This window comes from Verticillium nonalfalfae (assembly GCF_003724135.2).
Source record: "Verticillium nonalfalfae strain VnAa140/NRRL 66861 chromosome Unknown scaffold_66, whole genome shotgun sequence".
Lineage (NCBI taxonomy): Eukaryota > Fungi > Ascomycota > Sordariomycetes > Glomerellales > Plectosphaerellaceae > Verticillium > Verticillium nonalfalfae.
This window is the reverse complement of record NW_021167291.1, coordinates 37262-56166: the sequence shown is the minus strand read 5'-3', so window position 1 is coordinate 56166 and position 18905 is coordinate 37262. Positions and strand designations below refer to the sequence as shown.

Below are 18905 nucleotides of genomic sequence, written 5' to 3'. Positions count from 1 at the left end.
CGACGTGGGCTCGGCTGTGACGTTTCTTCATGCTCCGTCACTGAATGACAATGGAGGGGTTGCTCGTCACTGGAAATTTGGGCACACTGACTGTACTGGGCCAAAACTTGGGGGGTGGAGGGGGTGGATCGCTAGCTTGGCCGGTCTGGGGTCCGAGGAACACCACGACGCCCCGATCTCCCTGTCTTCGGACCAATGTCCACACGAGCAAGTCTTCTTTTCATGCTAAATATTTATACCGTCGGACCCGTTTCCCCCACGCAAGCTGGCTCCCCTGGACGCCGGTCATGAGACATCTCCTGCATCGCTTCCCTCCTGCCCCTCATATAAGTAACGCCATCGACACCTGGGTCTCCTCGACTTTCACTCAGTGTATCTTTTCCCACTCTCAATTCCTGCTCTTCTCAACCCGCCTCACTCAATCTCCCTCCCTCTCCTCTTACAAACCCTACCAATCTTCATCATGACTGCCTCCAACGGTACCAACGGCCACTCGGCCCCCAGGCCGCTGCCTGTCGGCATTTACGCCCCGACCATGACCTTCTTCAACCCCGAGACCGAAGACCTCGACATCCCCGTCATCAAGAAGCACGCCGAGCGTCTGGCGCGCGCTGGCCTTGCTGGCCTCGTCACCATGGGCTCCAACGGCGAGGCTGCCCACTGCACCCGCGAGGAGAAGATTGCCGTCACCAAGGCCACCCGCGAGGCTCTTGACGCTGCCGGCTTCGAGCAGACCCCCATCATCCTTGGCGCCACCGAAGGCAGTGTTCGCGGAACCATTGAGCTTTTGAAGCTGGCCCCTGCCGCCGGCGCCGACTACGCCCTCATCCTGCCCCCTTCGTACTTCCGCGCCCAGATGGACGAGGCTGCCGTTCACGACTACTTCATCGCCGTCGCCGACGAGAGCCCCATCCCTCTCATTCTCTACAACTACCCTGGCGCCGTCTCCGGCATCGACATGGACAGCGACCTCCTCATCAAGCTGGCCGAGCACAAGAACATCATCGGCACCAAGTTTACCTGCGGCAACAACGGCAAGCTGACCCGTGTCGCCCTGGCCACCGACGCCAAGACCCCCTGGAACGAGGGCTCCGGCTACATGGCCTTTGGTGGCATGTGCGACTTCACCGTCCAGACCCTCGTCAGCGGTGGTAGTGGCATCATCGCCGGTGGCGCCAACGTCGCGCCCAAGGTCTGCGTGAAGGTTTGGGACCTCTACGCTGCGGGCAAGAAGGAGGAGGCCATCGAGCTCCAGAAGAAGCTCAGCAAGGGTGACTGGTACCTTACCAAGGCCGCCGTCCCCGGCACCAAGGGTGCCATCAACAGCTACTTCGGCTACGGTGGCTACGGCCGTCGCCCCCTGAAGCGCCTCGAGAAGGAGAGGACTCAATACATCGCGGACGGCATCAAGGAGCTCATGGACATTGAGAACTCTCTGTAAAATCCTCTCGCTTCCTTTCCCGGGAGACTCAACTTCGCATCACGGGTGACAGCATCCCTCGTCTCGTTGGAGATAGTGTGCGCGCGCGATGAAGCACCGAGCCCAGCAATGGAGGGGGTGGGCTCGGCCCCGTGGTGACCGAAACAGCGAGGTGCGCGCTACGTCAAAAGTCGCGAGTCTGCCCCTCTTCGGCCCCCCACCTGTGGGGCACCGCCCCAAAAGGCTCCCAAGCCACAAAACCCCCCTTTCACCCACCAAAGTGGGGGTCCGTTGACGACCCCGCGGGCGAGGGACCAAATCTCGGGATAGAGGCCGACCGGGCAGTCGCTATCCCGGGGGAATTGCGGACGCATGGCGTCGACTCTTATTTATTTTTTCCTTTTCTGTGTGTTCTCGTGGTTCGTCCCATATTTCGTACATTGGAGTTGTGCATGGAGAAATAGCATCATGATTGGATTTGGAAACGAGCGCACATGTGTGTCAAAATGGGCCGGGTTTCGTATGGGATGGATTGCAAGGTGCCACGAGGCCGAAGGTGGAGACGAGTGTCAGTGCCATACATGGGCGCATCAATAGAGATACCGTTATGACTTGTGTGATTCTTGTCCCCCGTGCCGTTCAGCATTGTCAAGTCGAACTTTTGTTTATTTTCGCTGTCGTAGACCTAGAGACCCGTCGGGAGCGTCACAATGTGACGAACCTAAGTGGAGCCTCGGCTGGACCGACGGCTATTAGGTATTAGACTTCCTGTCTCGTGGAGGCTAGCGACTGTTCATCCACATAATATTTGGATTCCCCAGCTTGATTACCAGTGTCGTAAGGTATTCTCGTTCTCATTCTCATGTTCGTTGAACTGTGCCGTGCACCACCTATGCACTATGCGATGGTCCATGTTCACACGCGACTGTACCGCCTGGGGTCCATCTCGCTGATATCAGAGCTGCTCGTCTTCCCGTCCATCACATACTCGGCCATGAGCTTCCCCGTCGCCGGCCCGTTCTGGATCCCCCAGCACGTGTGCCCAGCCGCGACCCACAGCCCCGGCGTTGACGTCGCGCCGATCAGCGGCCCGCCCTCGCGCTGCGGCAAGTAGCACGCCTGCTTGGCTTTGACGTTGGCGGCTGCCAGCTGCGGGCTGAACGTGGCAATGTAGGCGAGCAGGTCGTCGCAGTTGGCCTCGTCGACGCGGACGAGGTCTGCCGTGTCGGGCAGCGGGTCGGTGCGGTCGGGCTCGCCGCAGGCGTAGACCTCGCCAAAGGGGCGGGCGTAGATCTCCGGGTCGACGATGCGCTTGTGCTTGCGCCGCTGGCCCTTGACGACGCGGTGGGCGGGGACGTAGTCCTCGGGCAGCAGGACGCGGGTGAAGACGGCGTAGGGAGAGACGGTCGCGTCGTAGACGACGCTGTGGGCGCGCAGGCCCTCGACCTTGGATTTTGGGAGCAGCTTGCCGGTCCAGGGGCCGGCGGTGACGATGACATCTGTAATGTCGGACAGGGTGTGCGTCTCGGACGTGTCGCGGTCGAGATACTCCACCGATTCGACGCCGGTCGGCGACGAGTTGATCTTGGTGAGCTTTGCGCGCGTGCGAATGTCGACGCCTTTCTCGGCTGCGAGGGCCGCCATGGACGTTGTGAAGTGGAAGGGGTGGACCTGTGCGGTTTCCGTCGCGCCGGGGTGGCCCATTTCCTGGTACGAGTCGATGATTTCGTGATCGACCCAATCGAGGTCCTTGGGGACCACCGAATCTGCCAGCAGAGCTTCCGCCGCGTCGTCCTGTTTCGGGAGCCGCTCCCAACCTTTTTGTTCTTCTCCGTCATTCGCACCAGGTACGGCAGCGGCCCGGGCCGCGGAGGCTTGCTCTACGGCGTCGAGCTTGGCACGGGTGACTGTTGCGTCGAAGCTGCCGCATCCGACCCTTCGGTATCCCCAGCGTTCGGCACCGCCATGCTCGGCTGCGAGCTCGGCATGAAGGCGGTAGGAAAGCGGCACCAGAGGCTGCGGATAGGCCCAGAGCGCGAGGAGGCCGCCAGCTTTGCCCGAGGCGCCGGCCGCGATGGAGGTGGCCTCGAGAAGGGTAATCTTGTGCAGCGTGGGGTTAAATTTGGGATGTCGAGAGAGGAAGTAAGCTGTCGTTGAGCCAATGATGCCGCCGCCTGGTCGATGTCGTCAGAGCTCGAGCCACGGTGGCGCCTACACGCAGAGTCACAGTGCTCACATACCGACAATGACAATGTTCTTTTTTGATTGGGGGTCCATTGTGCGCAGCTGGGAGTAGATGGATTGTGTGGCTTGGGGATGCAAGGCACGCAGAGCCTGGGTAGCCTTCTTCCTCTTTTTGACACCGTTACCCATGGCGGGCGGCTGGCTACAACGAACGAGAGGCAATGGCGGAGGGGCATCCAAGAGCCAGAGCTCGAATGGCGGGGTTAAGCTCTTATCGATAAGGCACACGGCCTTTTGACGAGCGCGACGCGCGATTCTCCCAACGATTCCAGGTCGAGGCGACCGATGCCTGGGTGTCCATAATCGCCGAAAGGGACGAAGCAAAAGGCCGATGGTGCGTTCGCCTGACGTTCGGCGCGATCGTGATTGGTTCAGCAGCATGACAGCCTGCTTATTAATGACTCGCGCACCTCGGCTCACACGCGGGAAGCGGAAGAACATGTGCCCCGGTCGCCCCATTCTGGCCCAAAACGCGCTGTCGGGTGGTCGGCAGACCCGGATCCAGGACCCTTGCCACCCCTCCCCCCCCTCCCCCTCCAGTAGTCGCATGTTCCACAACAGCTCATGCTGTGGTCCCACTGGAAAGAACAGCTTCAAGCATCTTCGATGACGGAAACTAGGCCAAAACGACACCCTGCCCGGCCATGACATGTCCTCGGTTCGTGTCGCAGCATTTTCGCCAGCTCGCATACAGACCCCGCCTTAATCACAAATCTACTGGCACCCTCGCCCGTTTGGAAACTTGCTCCCTACAAAAACAACAACCGTACTACATACAACACCGTCGCCCGACAAACACTTCCGTGACGTTGAGATACACCCCGCCTTCCGACTCAATACGAACACGAACAACCATGGCATCCGCTACCAGCTTCTACGACTTCAAGCCGCTTGACAGTACGTGTCTGGCCCCCATGCGCGCTTCAATTGGACTGTCCGCTAACACATTGATCAGAGCGCGGCCAGGAGACCCCCACCGCCGATTACAAGGGCAAGGTCGTCCTCATCGTCAACACGGCCTCCAAGTGCGGTTTCACACCGCAATTTGAGGGCCTCGAGAAGCTCTACAAGTCCATCAAGGAGAAGCACGGTGATGACTTTGTCATCCTCGGCTTCCCCTGCAACCAGTTCGCCGGCCAGGACCCCGGTACCGACGACGACATCCAGAGCTTCTGCCAGCTCAACTACGGTGTCACCTTCCCCATTATGGCCAAGTCCGACGTCAACGGCGATGCGGCCAACCCCCTCTTCACCTGGCTCAAGGATGTGAAGCCCGGTATCATGGGCCTCAAGCGCATCAAGTGGAACTTTGAGAAGTTCCTTGTCGGCCGCGACGGCAAGGTCAAGGGACGCTGGGCCAGCACCACCAAGCCCGAAGCTCTTGAGAAGCCCGTGCTCGACGAGCTCGCCAAGCCTGCGCCCGCCGATGCTGCTCCTGCTGCCAAGCCCGAGTAAGCTCTCGCCTTGAACGACGGGCATGATACGTGTGCTAGGTTATAAAAGCGACCTTCCTCAGTACACGAAACTGTCCTTCAGCCAGCCGTCTTTACATGTCTATATCCCGAGTCTATATATCCCTGTTGCGATGAATTGACGATTTCCTTCACCGCCTTGGACCACCATGATGCATACTGCCGTTTGCTGTTTGTAGTTGCGTAGCGCATTCCAAAAATGCGTCCTGTCCCGGTCTGTGCTCATTGCTGAACCTACTGTTGCACCTCAGTTATACGGTTGGCACCACACTGCATTTGTGAAATATGCCAGCTTAGACGCCCTAGGATGACCTTCAGTCGTTCTCCCAACGAGCCGCCTGCAACATCTTCGACTGAAACGACTCCCCTCGCGAAGGGACTGGTCGATATTCGGCGGCCTATTCATAGAATTGCGGCACGGGAATCCTATCTGCGTGCGAAGCAGCATGTGGTTGTTTGCCACTGCATGCCCTCACAGGTGACGAGTTCCATGTTGGGACGTTTGGCGAGGGTCTGCGCGCAAGCGCAGACGCCGATAACGATAGCAATCGGAAGCCAAAGAGATGAGCTATTGGCGCAAGTGCGCCATAGCCTGCGAGATCGCCTTCCACGGCCCTAGTCGAGATCTGTTGTTTGTCAATCGGCGACGACGAAAATAGACCATAGGGCTCGTGGCGTCAAAATTGACCAGGCCTGCCAAGTTATCATAGGACATAAGGTTGCGATTAAGGTCAAGATCGACGTGGCGATCTTTGGTGACGATCTGAAGCTGCATTCCCGTCCGATTACAAAAGTTCCTTGCAGGCCGCCAGCCCATTTCCTACCCTGTCCAAAATCCTTTCGGCTTCCCAACTGAGAAGGACAGTGGCTTGAATTAGACCCGAAGCAAAAGGCTTGACCACCGCGGCAAACAAGTCTTCCCAACCTGGGGGCAAGCAACACCAAGTCTGCAGGCCGAGGCGGAGTGCCCCCCTACACATCGTCGTAGGACTTCTCGCCTGTGCCGCAATGACGGCAACTGTCGCCACGATGCTGCTTGTGCCGCTGAGGATTCCCATGGACTCTAGATTCAGGTGCCCTGCAAGATCCGGTTGAGTATGGTAGCGCGTGTCGGCTGCCATTCATTTCCGAGAGCGGCAGGGCTGCGCCTCGCAACAGTCCACTGATGTATGAAGCTGGTCTACACGATACTCACTTTCAAGAAATCTATAAAATGACAGAAGCCTCTCATGGTCGACAGGAGATAATTCATCATCATCTCAAACATACTCTCAGGCTTGTAACACCACAGTTTCCTTGCCAGTTTTATTGCATCGTCAACTCACCTATATTTCTTTATCGTTCGCCTCCGTCAGAATGCACTCCTCCGCCATGATTCTGGGACTTGTAGTCTCAGCGACGGCATCTCCGCTGTACGACACCAGCCGGTTCAGCAGACGCCAAGACGAACCCTTCAACGACAAAGCAAAGCTCTGCGGCCTCCGTGATCTCTCAAATCCAGATGGAGCCAGAGCTGCATGGGAGGAAACTGGGGCCGCCTCTTTCCTCGACAACTTTATCACCAATGACAGAAGTATGTTGCAGATGGCTGACCCCCCGCAAGTATCAAATGCTAATCTCGAAATCTATCATTCAGAGGGTGATCCGACAGATTGGGTCAAGATCCTCGAAAGGCTCATCACTGGTGACCCTGGCACGAATGCGGACGGTTGCTCCAGCGTCAAGAACGAGTGCAATCCCGGCATCGAGCAGGGCGATTGCGCAACGTACTTTGACACCTTGACGGAGTATCCTAACCAACGCCTTGGATACTGGGTTTTCATGGCGGTGAATGGACTGCACCAAAAGCTTACGGCCCTCTACAACGAGCTCTTTGAGAAGACGATGCTCAACACCCTGGCCATTCCAACCATGGTCGAGAAGCTCGGTGGTGATCAGGGTTCTGGTGGAGATGTGCTGAAGTGGTTGACTGCCGCGGCTGGAGCGGGTGGCGCCGTTGCAGGCATGAGCCCCAATGTACGTGCCGCAGACCGATGATGAACAGTCGAGATCCGATGCTAACACCATGTTCAGGGAGCCATCCTCGGAGGTGGTCTCAGTTTCCTGTCTGCCATGTTCGGCGCTGCAGCTGAGGAGGAAAAGGACCTTGTTGATGACATCGGAGCCGCCATGGGAGCCGCTTTCGAGAAGACGAGTGCACGGATTTCCAGGGCGCTGGGAGCCGCCGTGGGCAGGGCGACTGATCCGGGAGATTACAATGCTCTTCCGGCGGGCCCCGGGTCGGAACCCTTCCAGAGCAGTATCGCCAAGTTCTTCAGTGGCGGCTGGTGGCTGCTAGAGAACGACTCTGCCGATGTCACTGGTGCTCTTCAGGCTACCGTCGACGCAGTCAAGATGAAGGTTGTGGACCAGATCCTGCAGTCGAGCGGCTACTACCTCCTGGTGGACCGCCACGACAACACCCTTGAGCTCTGTGGCACGCCGCTGGGCCGTCAGTGGATGCCCGTCAGAGTCGGTGAGGTTGACCACTGCATGTACGTTGCGAAGGTTGGAGAGGGCTTGGGCAGTTTCTATGAAGCACCGGCTGAGGTCTACGAAGCCATGGCTGAGTACGGACTGGGAAACCGCATGGCATACTACCGAATTCTGCTCGATTGCGCCCTGAACAGCGCTGGAGATTCGTCTGTGCGGACCGACGCCCTGGTTCCTGGGCAGATCCCGCTATGTTACTTCAACATGAAGGCAGTCTATCTGGATAGGCAGGGCTGTGAGACTGGTAGCGACGGCTTCTACACCTGCCAGAGCTTCACCACTGAGGATGTCAAATGATTGATGCTGGAGAGAAATGCAAGCTGGGAAGCTCGAGTAAGGCAGCATTCCGAGTCGAATTATTCATACCACGTGTTTCTTCGTGTTCATACCAGCCCTGACCCAACTGCACGGGAGACGTGAATGAAAGCGACTCCTGGGCCATAAGCCATCATGGATATCGCACCTCATGTGAGCGAGATGGAGGAAACTGGTGTTCGATGGGGCGATCATTTCTCAGCTCTCCACCTTAGTGGCACAGCGTCCTTCATGATCATGCTCTCACAGAATACTTACTTGATCCAGAACCACGGCCTCATCTGTGTGGTAGGTCTGAAATTTTCAGCCCTGAAATGCCAAGAAACACATGTGTCGGCATGGTCTAGGACGTTCGAGATAGCGGACGCCTCGCACCGCTAACTTGTACGAACATTACCATTTGAATGGATAGAGGTATCGCCTTGCATGTCTGCTTGAGGGATCTACTATGCATTCGATAATGCCGGAATACGCCTTCACGTCTTTATCACTGGTTGAATCCGTTGATATCAATTCATCAACACGCAGCAAGGTGGGCTGGTAGTGGGCTACGAAGACACAAACGAAGCTTCACACGTTTGGAAACACGTCTCTTAGGCACCTCGGGAGGCACCTATCATGGTCGCGGGCATTAAAATGGCTTGAGGAAGCTATGCATTTCTTTGTTCCTGTAGCGGGAATTAACTTAGGCTTTCTGTAGCGCAGCAGCTTACAAGCCTCCGACAGCTGAGCAGTCGTGACAAGACACGTTTAACGTCCAAACTTTAATTCATCAGCAGTCGTCGCTTGGTCACATCACATTAGTTTCTGGCTTGCTGGAGTTTGTTAGCTTGATCGAGGCCGGCGCCAAAGTCCGGGGTAAGACAAGGCTCACCAGGACAACACCGTTTTCGTCCCAAGTCCATGAACAACCTCGCGTCTTTCAGCCCCAAGAGCTATTAGGGTTACCAGACGGACCCTTCAGCTGGCCTGTGGATGTCACTCTCATATCGACACCGCCTCTTCTATAGTAGATGTGCCTCTTGACCTCTTTTGTTTGCAGCTCGTGCGCGCTAATAGACAGGCTGTGTGGTTCTTGCAAGCCTAGAAGGCTGAGACGGATTTGTGGGATGGTGGCACATGGCGTTTTCCATGCTGTTACGATTCTATCCAGACAATAAAGATGCCCCAGGGGCCATTCTAGACCATCCAAAAACCCCGACGGCAGCCTTAATTGCTAAGGTACCTCCTGCAGCTGTCTTATCGTAGAGCTCAAATTCTCCAAAAAGGCCACAACTCTTCCATTGATACTGGATATCACACTTCACAGCAATGAAACATTTTCTTACGTCAAGCCTTTGGCTTGTATTGCTGTTAGGCAGCCGTGCTGCAGATTCTCAGTCGACTGAAGCAGTCCCGAGCGCAGTCCAACCCATAGACAACGGCCCCGGTCCTGTTGACCCGCCAGAACCATCGGCAGTCCCAGTAGAGCCCCCCGGTACGCCTCCCAGTGATACTCCCTTGGAAGCTATACCACCACCTGAGAGCTCCTTACCGGCACCTGTTGTTCCAACAACGAGCGCCACCGAAGGCGTGATCGCTGATACTACTACTGCGACAGTATTCGAACCGGCACCTACTTCACCTCTGGCCAACCCAGAGCCCACGGAGCCGTCTCTGCCCATCGAACAACCCCCAAGTTCGACGGTGGTAGAAGGAATCCTGCCTCCTCCGTCAACTACGCAGGCTGCTGTAGGACAGAGCTCCGCGCCCGTGGATGGGCCTACGAGTGCCCAGGGCGCAGAAGTCACACCACAGGCGAGTGCGCAGAATGAGGTCTCGGAAAGCCGGCCTCCAGCAGGCTCTCCGGCCCCAGCACCGACAAGGGATACTCCTGATTCAGTTACTCCACAGCAAGTCACAAGCATGAGCAGAGCTCCGGAGCCCAATGCAAGCCCAGAGGCTACGACTACCAGTCCCGACGTGCCTGGTGGCGGCGGGGCGTCCCCGAGCCCTACGAACCCGAGGAATTCTGGTATAACTCCTTCAAGTCCCCCACGTGAAGCCCTGGGCAGTCCTGATCAATCACCAGTAAGCGATAAGACTGGAACTCCGGCCACCACTGATGAAGCATCTCCAAGTAACAGGGCTCCCGGAAATACCGATGGGAGCCCAGGCACCGCCAGTGAAAGGCCAGCACAGACGGATGCTCGAGGCTCAAGTCCCAACGGTGAGACCTCTGCCACCTCCCGCGCCACCAATGAAGAGGCAACAACTCGGGATCAGCCTTCTGCAAGCACACGACGCGGAGGTGATAACTTCCCACAAACAACATCCACCTCTGTAAGAATCTCGACTGATACGACTCGTGCAGGAGAGTCTTCCAGTGGCAGCTCAAGACCGACGCAGGGCTCTTCCTCACTCGCGCCGCTTTCTACTGCTAAGCCTAGCGATGGAACAGGGTTCCTCGGCATTGACTTGTCAGACGGAACAGAGTCTTCTGAAGAGACCCCACCCGATACTACTACGCCCGAACAACATGATGCCGAGGCTGAGGCAAACCTCCCCTTTACGGTCATCTCTGATGCAGACGCACAAGACGTCGCCATTCTGGAAGCCGCGATGTTCGAGTACTTTGTCGAAAACGATGCTCAAATTGGTGACGATGTGCAGGTCACAATTCCGGCTGTGGCGTCAAATTGTGATGTTGGCCTGACTAGGCGGGGTATGGAAGAGGAGAGGTGGCCGAGTAGGTTCAAGTCACCCGTTGCCAAGAGACAGGCAAATTGCAAGGTCGTCACGAGCCTGGATTTCGACTTGTACTTTCACTATATGTTGCCGAGCCAGACTGCCGAGCGTCCTAATCAGTTATCGGAGAGGATCACAGCTAGTGTAAGTGGCAACCGCATCTCTTTGCTGCTCCGTGTAGTCTTGATCCCACCACTGACAATTACAAGGCCGAATACGTCCAGTCGGTATTTGGACTTCGGAACATAAGCTTTAAATACGTGGGTGTAAACTTCTACACTCCGGACAAAGATGACGCAGACTGGACTACGGTCAGATATAAAGAAGACAGGCTCGAGACTTGGATGGGGGAAACCCGGAAAGGCGATAAAATGTCACTTAACGTGTGGCTAGTGACCGACTTGAAGAAAGGGGAGGGTGATGACGAGAGGGAAATCAACGAGGTACGTGCTGTATCACCTCAATCATCACCCGCGTACACTTTCGCAAAGACTGACTACTGCGAAACAGTATTCCACGTTTCCCGAAGACAACAGTGGCCTCATAGACGGCATCGTTATGAGACAGGCTCACATCAGCGACGTTTCGCCAACTTTGATCCACAACATTGGGCATTGGCTGGGCTTACGACATACCTTCAGCAAACAAATTGAAGACGGTGAGCAAGACTGTGTCGCTAATACTGGTCTGCTTTCTTCAACCCAAACCAGCGGCTTGAAGGGCACTATGTACAGCTGCTCGCAGATGCCGTGTTTTGAGACGAACGCTCGAAACATTACAAATTTTATGAGTGTAGGTCCCTTTGAGTCGTACATTTATGGAGCATGGCGGCGTTTTCTGACTTGAAGCCCAGTTCTCAAGTTGCAGAGGTGATGCCACTGGTGGAGGATTCAGTATCGACCAAAAGGCAGCCATCTGGGCACGTGTGATTCAGTTTCGGCGTACGAACGCTGAAGATGAGTGTCAACCATCAAGTTCTACCACCACCAAGTCTGCTATCCAGAAAAGATCCTCTATGCAGGATCTGGTCGATGGAAAGTGTCCAGATCTTACTGCCGAGGCCGAACGAATTAGAAACCAGCCGGTCAATGGAGCTACTGCCCCTCTGGCTTTGGGTTCTTGGGGATGGTGCATGCCATGGCTTGTGAGCGCCATTATTTTAGCTCTGTAGGGCCCTGATAGCTTCAAATTCGACGTCAGGAGATTAGTATCAAGAAGTTCATGTTACAAGTCTCATCCCTCGAGCTCCAACATCGCCACTCTCACCCAGCACGATGTAAGTTCAACACGAAATCCTCTCAGCAGTTTTGCTCGGACCCATCGTGACGCTGAAAACTCACTACCGAGTTCGAGACTGGGCTGTCTTAGCAAATCTGTGGCACCCACCTCGATGCTAGCTTCTCTTCAACTCCGTGCTTTTCGCTCATTAGCGTGCCAGATGGCGGCTGTCTGTGTTCGCTTTGGATCTGGTCTCTTAACGACATGAGGTTGATCATGTGTCAAAGAAGTTGTGAACTACTTTTCTGTAGGCCCTAGGCGGCATTCAAAATAACGACGGGCCTCAGCCGCCAAACTCTAAAACCGGAGGTGGCTCTGCCTCGAACATCGATCGCAGCTTATCTAGTTTCATGGGATTCAGCCCTGCAGACCAAGCCACTAGCGCAACATAAAGTTCCGACTTCATTGCTCGATTGGTCCCCAGCCTCTTGCTCATGCGTAACATCGCCGTTCTTGGCAGTAAGAACGAACTAAGGAGCCACAGGTTCCAGGAAACGCTCAGTCCAGTTTGAGAGAAGCCAAACTGTTCTGGGTCAGTATCACTTGGTGATTCAGCCTCACCGCATATGTAGCGACTGGCATTCCTGGACCTATTCTATGGCATCCGCTACCTGATTAGTCGTGTCTCGAGCACGGAGTCGAGACCGAGGTCTCGCAGAGTAGTGAGCTCCTGCCTTATCACTGTTGGTGTCCTCTCAATCTGGAATCAGTACACCACAACTTGCCCAATTGTTCCGATCCTGTGAAAGGACTGTTCATTGCGACATAGATCGATCAATATGGTGCGGCTTTTCACGAAGCTTATCGCATGCCTTGCTGTACAGACCGCAGGCGCATACGTCCATCCGAGCATGGTAACTATCACGAATGACATAAGAAGGCATCAAGAAGCGCCAGTACCGACGCCTCCTATACAAGGACTGGATAGGCGCCAAACAGATGGTGCTGGCCGGACGTATACTCGAACCATTGCCCCTGACTCTGTCTGTGGCTACCTTTCAGCCTCGCCTGGCAACGACATTGTCTGCGAAAACGGCGAGCGCTGCAACTGGGTCAAAGCAAACGGGCTCAATGCCGTCTTCTGTGGCATCAGCAAGAATGTAACTGCCAAAATTAAATGCTACGAGCGCGACGCGATGGCAGCCGACCCTGGGCTATGTAATGACGTTTGCCAAAGCAATAAGTTCAACCTGCAATGGTCAGTTCCTCCCAACAAAGCTTGTGGCTGTATCATCCGTACCAGGCACTGACATCACCGCCGCAAAGCACCGATGGAGCAGCACCATACTGTCGTACATACGCTTATCCAGAAGGCATACGCGACTACAGATGTGCCTCGACGCCCGTAACCGTGGCACAAAGTGCCGACTTTACCTATGAAGGACAGGTAGGCCGTTCTTTTGAGACGACAGTCGTCTCCAATATTGCAAGGACGACCGAGGAATCACAGAGCGATTCGACTCCCGTGACAGCCTCCTCAAGAACAGGAACAACACCAATCTCCACTTCGGATTCCTTAAATTCGTCAAACGAGTCGAAAGGAAGTAGTGTGCCCGTTGGTGCGATAGTTGGTGGTGTAGTCGGAGGCGTTGCCTTGATCGCTCTCGTCGCTGTCGCCATTTTCTTCTTTCGTAAAAGATCCACGCGGAAACGAAACTCGCCGGCAGAGAATATTGACGGCGGCTATCCTTCGGTTCAACAAGTCTATCCCGAGCCTGACCGACAGGTGTACCCACTACCATCACCACGTAGCGAACTGTACGGCTCAAAAAGCGGCATGATTTCGCCCGTCCAGTCCACAGACTATGGACGGCCCGATTCTTCGGCTTATGACGGTCAGACAGTCAGTGATATGCACAGGCCGTACTCGCCGGAAGCCCATTCTTCATTCCAACAACCAGTGGCTTACGAGATGGACCAAGGAAACAGCCACAATAGGGGACAGGTGCATGAGATGGGCTGACAGCTTACCTAGCTGGGCAGATATAGAGAGGGCACATGGTGGTATGCTTCAATCCACACATTCATTGAGTCACCTTGCGAGGCACCACTGGCACACCTCACGGCTTGGTATTGAAAGTGGATCAAAGATTGTGAATCGGACTGACTGGGTGATTTGTGGTGCAAGGTGGCAGTGTGAGAAGTTCTTTATGTGGTATTTTAGGCTTGTTCCAAAGCCGGGCTTCGTCACGAACTGTTTGCAGATCTAATCAAAGAAGAATCCATATCGGAAAGGCCAATTCATCCAAGTGACCCCGCGTTCTCTCATGCCGGCATGAGGTTGTTCTCCTCGTCAATCAGGCTGCCTAACTCGGCCAGGTCCAATGGACTCCGTGGTGAAGAATGCCTTGGGTTGGCCTATGAGGAACTGCATACAAGTGAAGGATTCTGGACCTAGGCGCATTGGTCGTGCATTACAATCCCATTTTTAGTGGTGTTGCATGATCCTTCACCAGGGATCAAACTGCATCGATGTGATACTAGGCCTTTGGGCCTGCTGCTTTCAGGTATCCCGTCCATCAAGATATAGCGGTTGCCACCAGAAATCACTCGCGTCAAGTGTAAAACCTGCAAGACAATTAGTTGCTACCAACTACCTTCGGGAATTGCAGTTTGTACGACCAAAGTTGCTTCCAGGGAACGGACGGCAATACCCCCGTAGCGTTCGACGACAGCTCGAGCCACACCACTTGCTACGTATACGGTGCTCACATAATCATCTTGGCTGGCCGGCAAGCTGCGCAACGTTGTTACTGAGAACCTTGACAGTCACCTCTGAAGGATTCATGCATGCATCTTTCTTCCAACCTACCATTACCAGCTAGCGGCTATAATTTTTGCTCGTTTTCTCGCCATGCCAGTTGTATAAAGGTCAGACAGTCCCGCGTCGTTTCCAACAGCCCAAAATACCACCGAACATCCACATCACACTCGAATAACCAGCATCTAAAGATTCGAGACGAAATGAAGATCCCCTACTTGTTCTTGTCTGTCCTCGCATCTATGGCCATGGCTGCACCCGTCGTGCCCAGCGAGGCCTCCAAGGATGCCGTCGAGAGGCGCCAGCGCTTCCCCGAGTTGTGCGGTGCTTGCGTGAACGGCTCTAAGATTTGCCATGTTTGCTTCTCTATCGGCTGTATCAACGAATCGCGGCCCTGTTAGGTCTGCTACTCACGATTCAAATCTTCCCTCCTTTGAAGTCAGTCACACTCGAGTGTCTCTGATCTCCTTATTGCTGACCAGGGGACTACTACAGTTTTACGAAATTGTCGATAGTTGTTGAACCAATATCAGGGAATTCCCTAGGGCGGTGATCTCGATTGGGAATCACCGATACGGTGATCACCGTGGCCGCGGATTCACAGCTCCCAGGAGCACGTGAATCACAGCTTACGTGATCGGTGAATCAGATGGGTACATCTGACTCACGGGGGCAGCGATAATTCATAGACATAGTATCAATCACATCACAAGATTTATATCACCTACCCTACGTATTCAGAGCTCTCAGGCACAGCCAAAGCAATGAATCAGGGTTCACATGAGCAGTGAAGCCCTCTCAACAATAGTTCTGGTTATATCTGTATTGCTTGCGTAAAGTTGTCGTTCAAAGTTGTGCTCTGGTGCAAGGAACATGTCTTCGACTAGCGAAACAACTGCCATCATAGGCCTCGAAGATACATGTGAAGCTTTAAAGCTGAGAACAGAAGGGCTTCTCCGCTGATGCTGGTGATCTGTCATCGAAAAACAGTCTCCAGGTATCGAAGTCGACGTGTCAAGGAGTCTTGTGCAACGAGTGAAGGGATCAACTGTTGGTCTCTTGGTGGTCTCAAGGAAGATAGAATAATCGATACCCCTCTCTAGACCTTGGTCCATTGGCCTTCCTTGTAACTATTCCTTTATGGTGCTCGGTACTCTCTTCTTGATTCCTACGATCAAACAACAGGCAACCCCCTATCGGTCTCATACCTCCCTCAGGTCCTGACACTACGCCAGCCCTCACGTCAGTTTTGAGAATAGCAAAGGTCGTGAAGTCTATTCATCAGTCTGAAGTCACACATCAGCACTACCGAGGGCCTTCGTCCAGTTACATGTGATTAGAGAATCGCTGGTGTTGATCGGCTACTAGGTCAAGCCCCATGGCCCATCGATTATCCGTATACTGAGTCTTGAAACGCACAATACATGAAATTGGGGCAAAACCGCAATTTGAGAATCGAATATATACCCATCATAAAGATAGTGAAGATAGCGAGGAGGCTTGTCAAGAATCCCGCATGACGTGCGAACCAAACGGTCTTCCGCCATCGCCTCGGAGGTTCAACCCATTTACAATGAGAAACGATGACTGCCTGCCTTCTCCCCTATACTGAGTAATATACGCTTGGAGGCAGCCTCACTTATTCCGGATTCGATCGAAAGACTTCCTAGGCCCCTAAAAGATTCCATCTGTATACCATCGGGGCAATGACCAATGAGGGACAACTTAATACCCTTGACCGAGACGTCAGAGGAAATCAGCATATGTTCGAGGTATGAATACCCGAACGTGTTGTAGAAATGTTCCTCAAGTAAGCTATCATGATTGTAATAAATGAAAAGTCTCCAAGATGTCATGAAACACATGGCAGATATCAAAGATCCTAAAAATAAAAATCTTTGGAATTTCTGGGAGCCTTGAGACAAGTCTCGCCTCAAATCTTGCCAACATTTGCACGCATCGCAGTATAGGGCTGTGGACTTAATTCAGGACGTCAAGAATTATAAGAAATCATTGCGTGATGGCAGAAGAACGAATAAGTCACTCATTTGAAGGATAATGAGCATGAAAGAATGTCTGCTCCTGTCAAAGATTGCAAGGGTGTGTTTACGTCCTGATACAGTTCAGGAGTCTAATGTGGACTGACAAAACGAAAGGACGCGACTTATAGGCTACGAACACAAGCAGAGTTTTGCAAACACTGAACGTCCGTATTGTTTATATGCCACAAATCGACACATTTTCGTCTCGAGGCTGTTCAACAGGCGGGTGCATTGATCAGAACTAAGCTGCCACCTGATTGCAAACCCAACCAGATCTTCAATGGGGCCACAACACAGGCATGTGAGGAGTACGACTAAACAATGTGTGAGATCAACCTAACCTTATAAGTGCTTGAAAACCTGTGGATAGTGCTACATCTCCTGGCCGTACCTCACAAACATCGAGGTCTCCGAACATCGAGACAGCATCACCAGCAGCAATCAACAGGCGCAGAAAAGAATCCCACAGCGAGAGAAAGGAAGAAGAGAGAATAAAAGGGGCCCAGGAACGTGCGTCGTTACAGCTTCACTTGCATGTGTCATTCTGTCAACAGGCTTGACAGCAGCAAAAGTGGCCTTGGCCAAGACCCTTGATATACTGCAAGCAGGTTTACCTGCAGACCTCCTCGCTGCTTCTTGGACCTCGAGGCACCGACCTGCAGTGTCCCTAGAGTTTGCAGGACCACGACGGGAAGCTCCAGACAGGAGGATGAGGCCGTGACCCCTTTGACGGCGCCGATGGCATCCTCCCCTCTTCTTCCTCCTTCGCTCCACACTAGACGGAGTCGCAGCGTTGCCAGGAGCCTCGAACGCAGAGGACGATCCACAGGAGATTACCGCATAAACTTTCGCACGCCCTGCATAAGCTCCAGCTTCCTCTTTCTCGACCTCGAGCCACCCTGCTTGCCGCCCGCCTAGAGCGCGTCGCCGGCATGAGGCTTGGACAAACACATCACCCCCTCCTTGTTCTCAATAATCGCCACCCATCTCCCTCGCTCTCTGCGCAAACCGTTGAGGCCAAAGGCCTCGACCAGGCCTCGCGTCCGCACGGCGGCGCTGAAGTTTGAGATGCGCACCATGCCCCCCCCCCCTCCTTCGTGGCTGAAAGCAGGAGGCGGGTTCAGCGCCGAAAAAATCCCCGACGACAAACGGAGAGGCTGATCAAAGCATATCACCGCCGACAGCGAGACCGGTGATCTAGTCATATCGCCGACAGCGGCCCAGGCGAGAGCTGATCGCCAGGTTCAGGGCGAACAGCATCCCCCTAAAGGCAACAACACCCGCGCTGTCGCCCCCCCTCCACTTCGTCCCTCACTCCCTCGGAGACTGAGCCGCGTGCGTGACAGCCTACCTCACATATGCTTGACGGAGTCCAGTGATTGACAGACGCTCGCTTCGCGCCCCAGAACTCAAATAAACAAGACCGAGCCAGATGCCATGCATGCTCGAGGCTCTGTCGGAGGGGGTTTCATGGGGGGCCAAAAAGGAAATTGTAATGAAGGGGGACGGGAAACAGCAAGTTGACCAGGGTTCTGGGTCCAGAGTGAAACAGATGCCCCCGCGGCGCGGCGTGCTCGATGCTTCGTCCGGGGGTGGGTAGCTCTGCCGGAAGGGAAAGGCGGCAGGAGGATGAAGAGGCGTGAAAGAGGAGGGAAGGGGAGTGGTGGAAAGCTTCTCAACACTTTGACAGTTCGCGGGGTGCTGTTACTGCATGTTCCACTTCTACAGGGCGCGATGTAGCTGTCCAGACTTTAACACCCTGTGAGCGTCTTTTGGGTTGCCCTGTTAGCTTAGACCTCGTCTGACGCCGGTGACACCATCAAAGGCATGACGGCCTGAGAGCTCCCAGGTCCCCTTGACGCCGTCAGAGACAGCTTCCCTTTCGGATCTCGTCAAGCACGCCAGTGCAGCCATCACCAGCCCTAGATTTGACAATGCAGGAGATAGGGTGGGTGTTGAAAACGGCGCTCGTAGCCGTGTGATGCCCCCCTATTCCACGAGCCTTCCAGGGAAGCTTCTATGCCGACCACAACCGCGTCAACGCGAATGAAGTCATAGAGGCCGTCGACGACAGGCACTGCGATAAGACGAACATTCCCATGTCTTAGAGCGAC

The 18905-nt window shown here is 54.5% G+C and overlaps 8 protein-coding genes across 8 annotated transcripts; 7 read left to right on the top strand and 1 right to left on the bottom strand.

Annotated features, from left to right (window-relative positions):
- Positions 1–463: 463 nt before the first annotated feature.
- LGA1 (L-threo-3-deoxy-hexylosonate aldolase) lies at positions 464–1441 on the top strand (the record flags this gene model as incomplete). Its single annotated transcript, XM_028641951.1, has 1 exon — positions 464–1441. One exon carries the CDS (start codon positions 464–466, stop codon positions 1439–1441), a length of 978 nt encoding a protein of 325 aa, XP_028494112.1.
- An 894-nt stretch (positions 1442–2335) lies between these two features.
- Positions 2336–3793, bottom strand: D7B24_007846 (uncharacterized protein; the record flags this gene model as incomplete). The annotated part of the gene is made up of 2 exons (XM_028641950.1): positions 2336–3594; positions 3661–3793. 2 exons carry the CDS (start codon positions 3791–3793, stop codon positions 2336–2338), a joined length of 1392 nt encoding a protein of 463 aa, XP_028494111.1.
- A 725-nt stretch (positions 3794–4518) lies between these two features.
- D7B24_007845 (uncharacterized protein) lies at positions 4519–5119 on the top strand (the record flags this gene model as incomplete). The annotated part of the gene is made up of 2 exons (XM_028641949.1): positions 4519–4561; positions 4620–5119. The coding sequence occupies 2 exons, from the start codon at positions 4519–4521 to the stop codon at positions 5117–5119; spliced, it is 543 nt and encodes a 180-aa protein (XP_028494110.1).
- Positions 5120–6492: 1373 nt separating this feature from the next.
- D7B24_007844 (uncharacterized protein) lies at positions 6493–7965 on the top strand (the record flags this gene model as incomplete). The annotated part of the gene is made up of 3 exons (XM_028641948.1): positions 6493–6709; positions 6773–7152; positions 7210–7965. 3 exons carry the CDS (start codon positions 6493–6495, stop codon positions 7963–7965), a joined length of 1353 nt encoding a protein of 450 aa, XP_028494109.1.
- Positions 7966–9294: 1329 nt separating this feature from the next.
- Positions 9295–10959, top strand: D7B24_007843 (uncharacterized protein; the record flags this gene model as incomplete). Its single annotated transcript, XM_028641947.1, has 1 exon — positions 9295–10959. The coding sequence occupies one exon, from the start codon at positions 9295–9297 to the stop codon at positions 10957–10959; it is 1665 nt and encodes a 554-aa protein (XP_028494108.1).
- Positions 10960–11081: 122 nt separating this feature from the next.
- Positions 11082–11881, top strand: D7B24_007842 (uncharacterized protein; the record flags this gene model as incomplete). Its single annotated transcript, XM_028641946.1, has 3 exons — positions 11082–11153; positions 11221–11502; positions 11564–11881. The coding sequence occupies 3 exons, from the start codon at positions 11082–11084 to the stop codon at positions 11879–11881; spliced, it is 672 nt and encodes a 223-aa protein (XP_028494107.1).
- An 886-nt stretch (positions 11882–12767) lies between these two features.
- Positions 12768–13951, top strand: D7B24_007841 (uncharacterized protein; the record flags this gene model as incomplete). The annotated part of the gene is made up of 2 exons (XM_028641945.1): positions 12768–13186; positions 13255–13951. 2 exons carry the CDS (start codon positions 12768–12770, stop codon positions 13949–13951), a joined length of 1116 nt encoding a protein of 371 aa, XP_028494106.1.
- Positions 13952–14952: 1001 nt separating this feature from the next.
- On the top strand, positions 14953–16002 carry D7B24_007840 (uncharacterized protein; the record flags this gene model as incomplete). Its single annotated transcript, XM_028641944.1, has 2 exons — positions 14953–15105; positions 15997–16002. 2 exons carry the CDS (start codon positions 14953–14955, stop codon positions 16000–16002), a joined length of 159 nt encoding a protein of 52 aa, XP_028494105.1.
- Positions 16003–18905: the final 2903 nt, after the last annotated feature.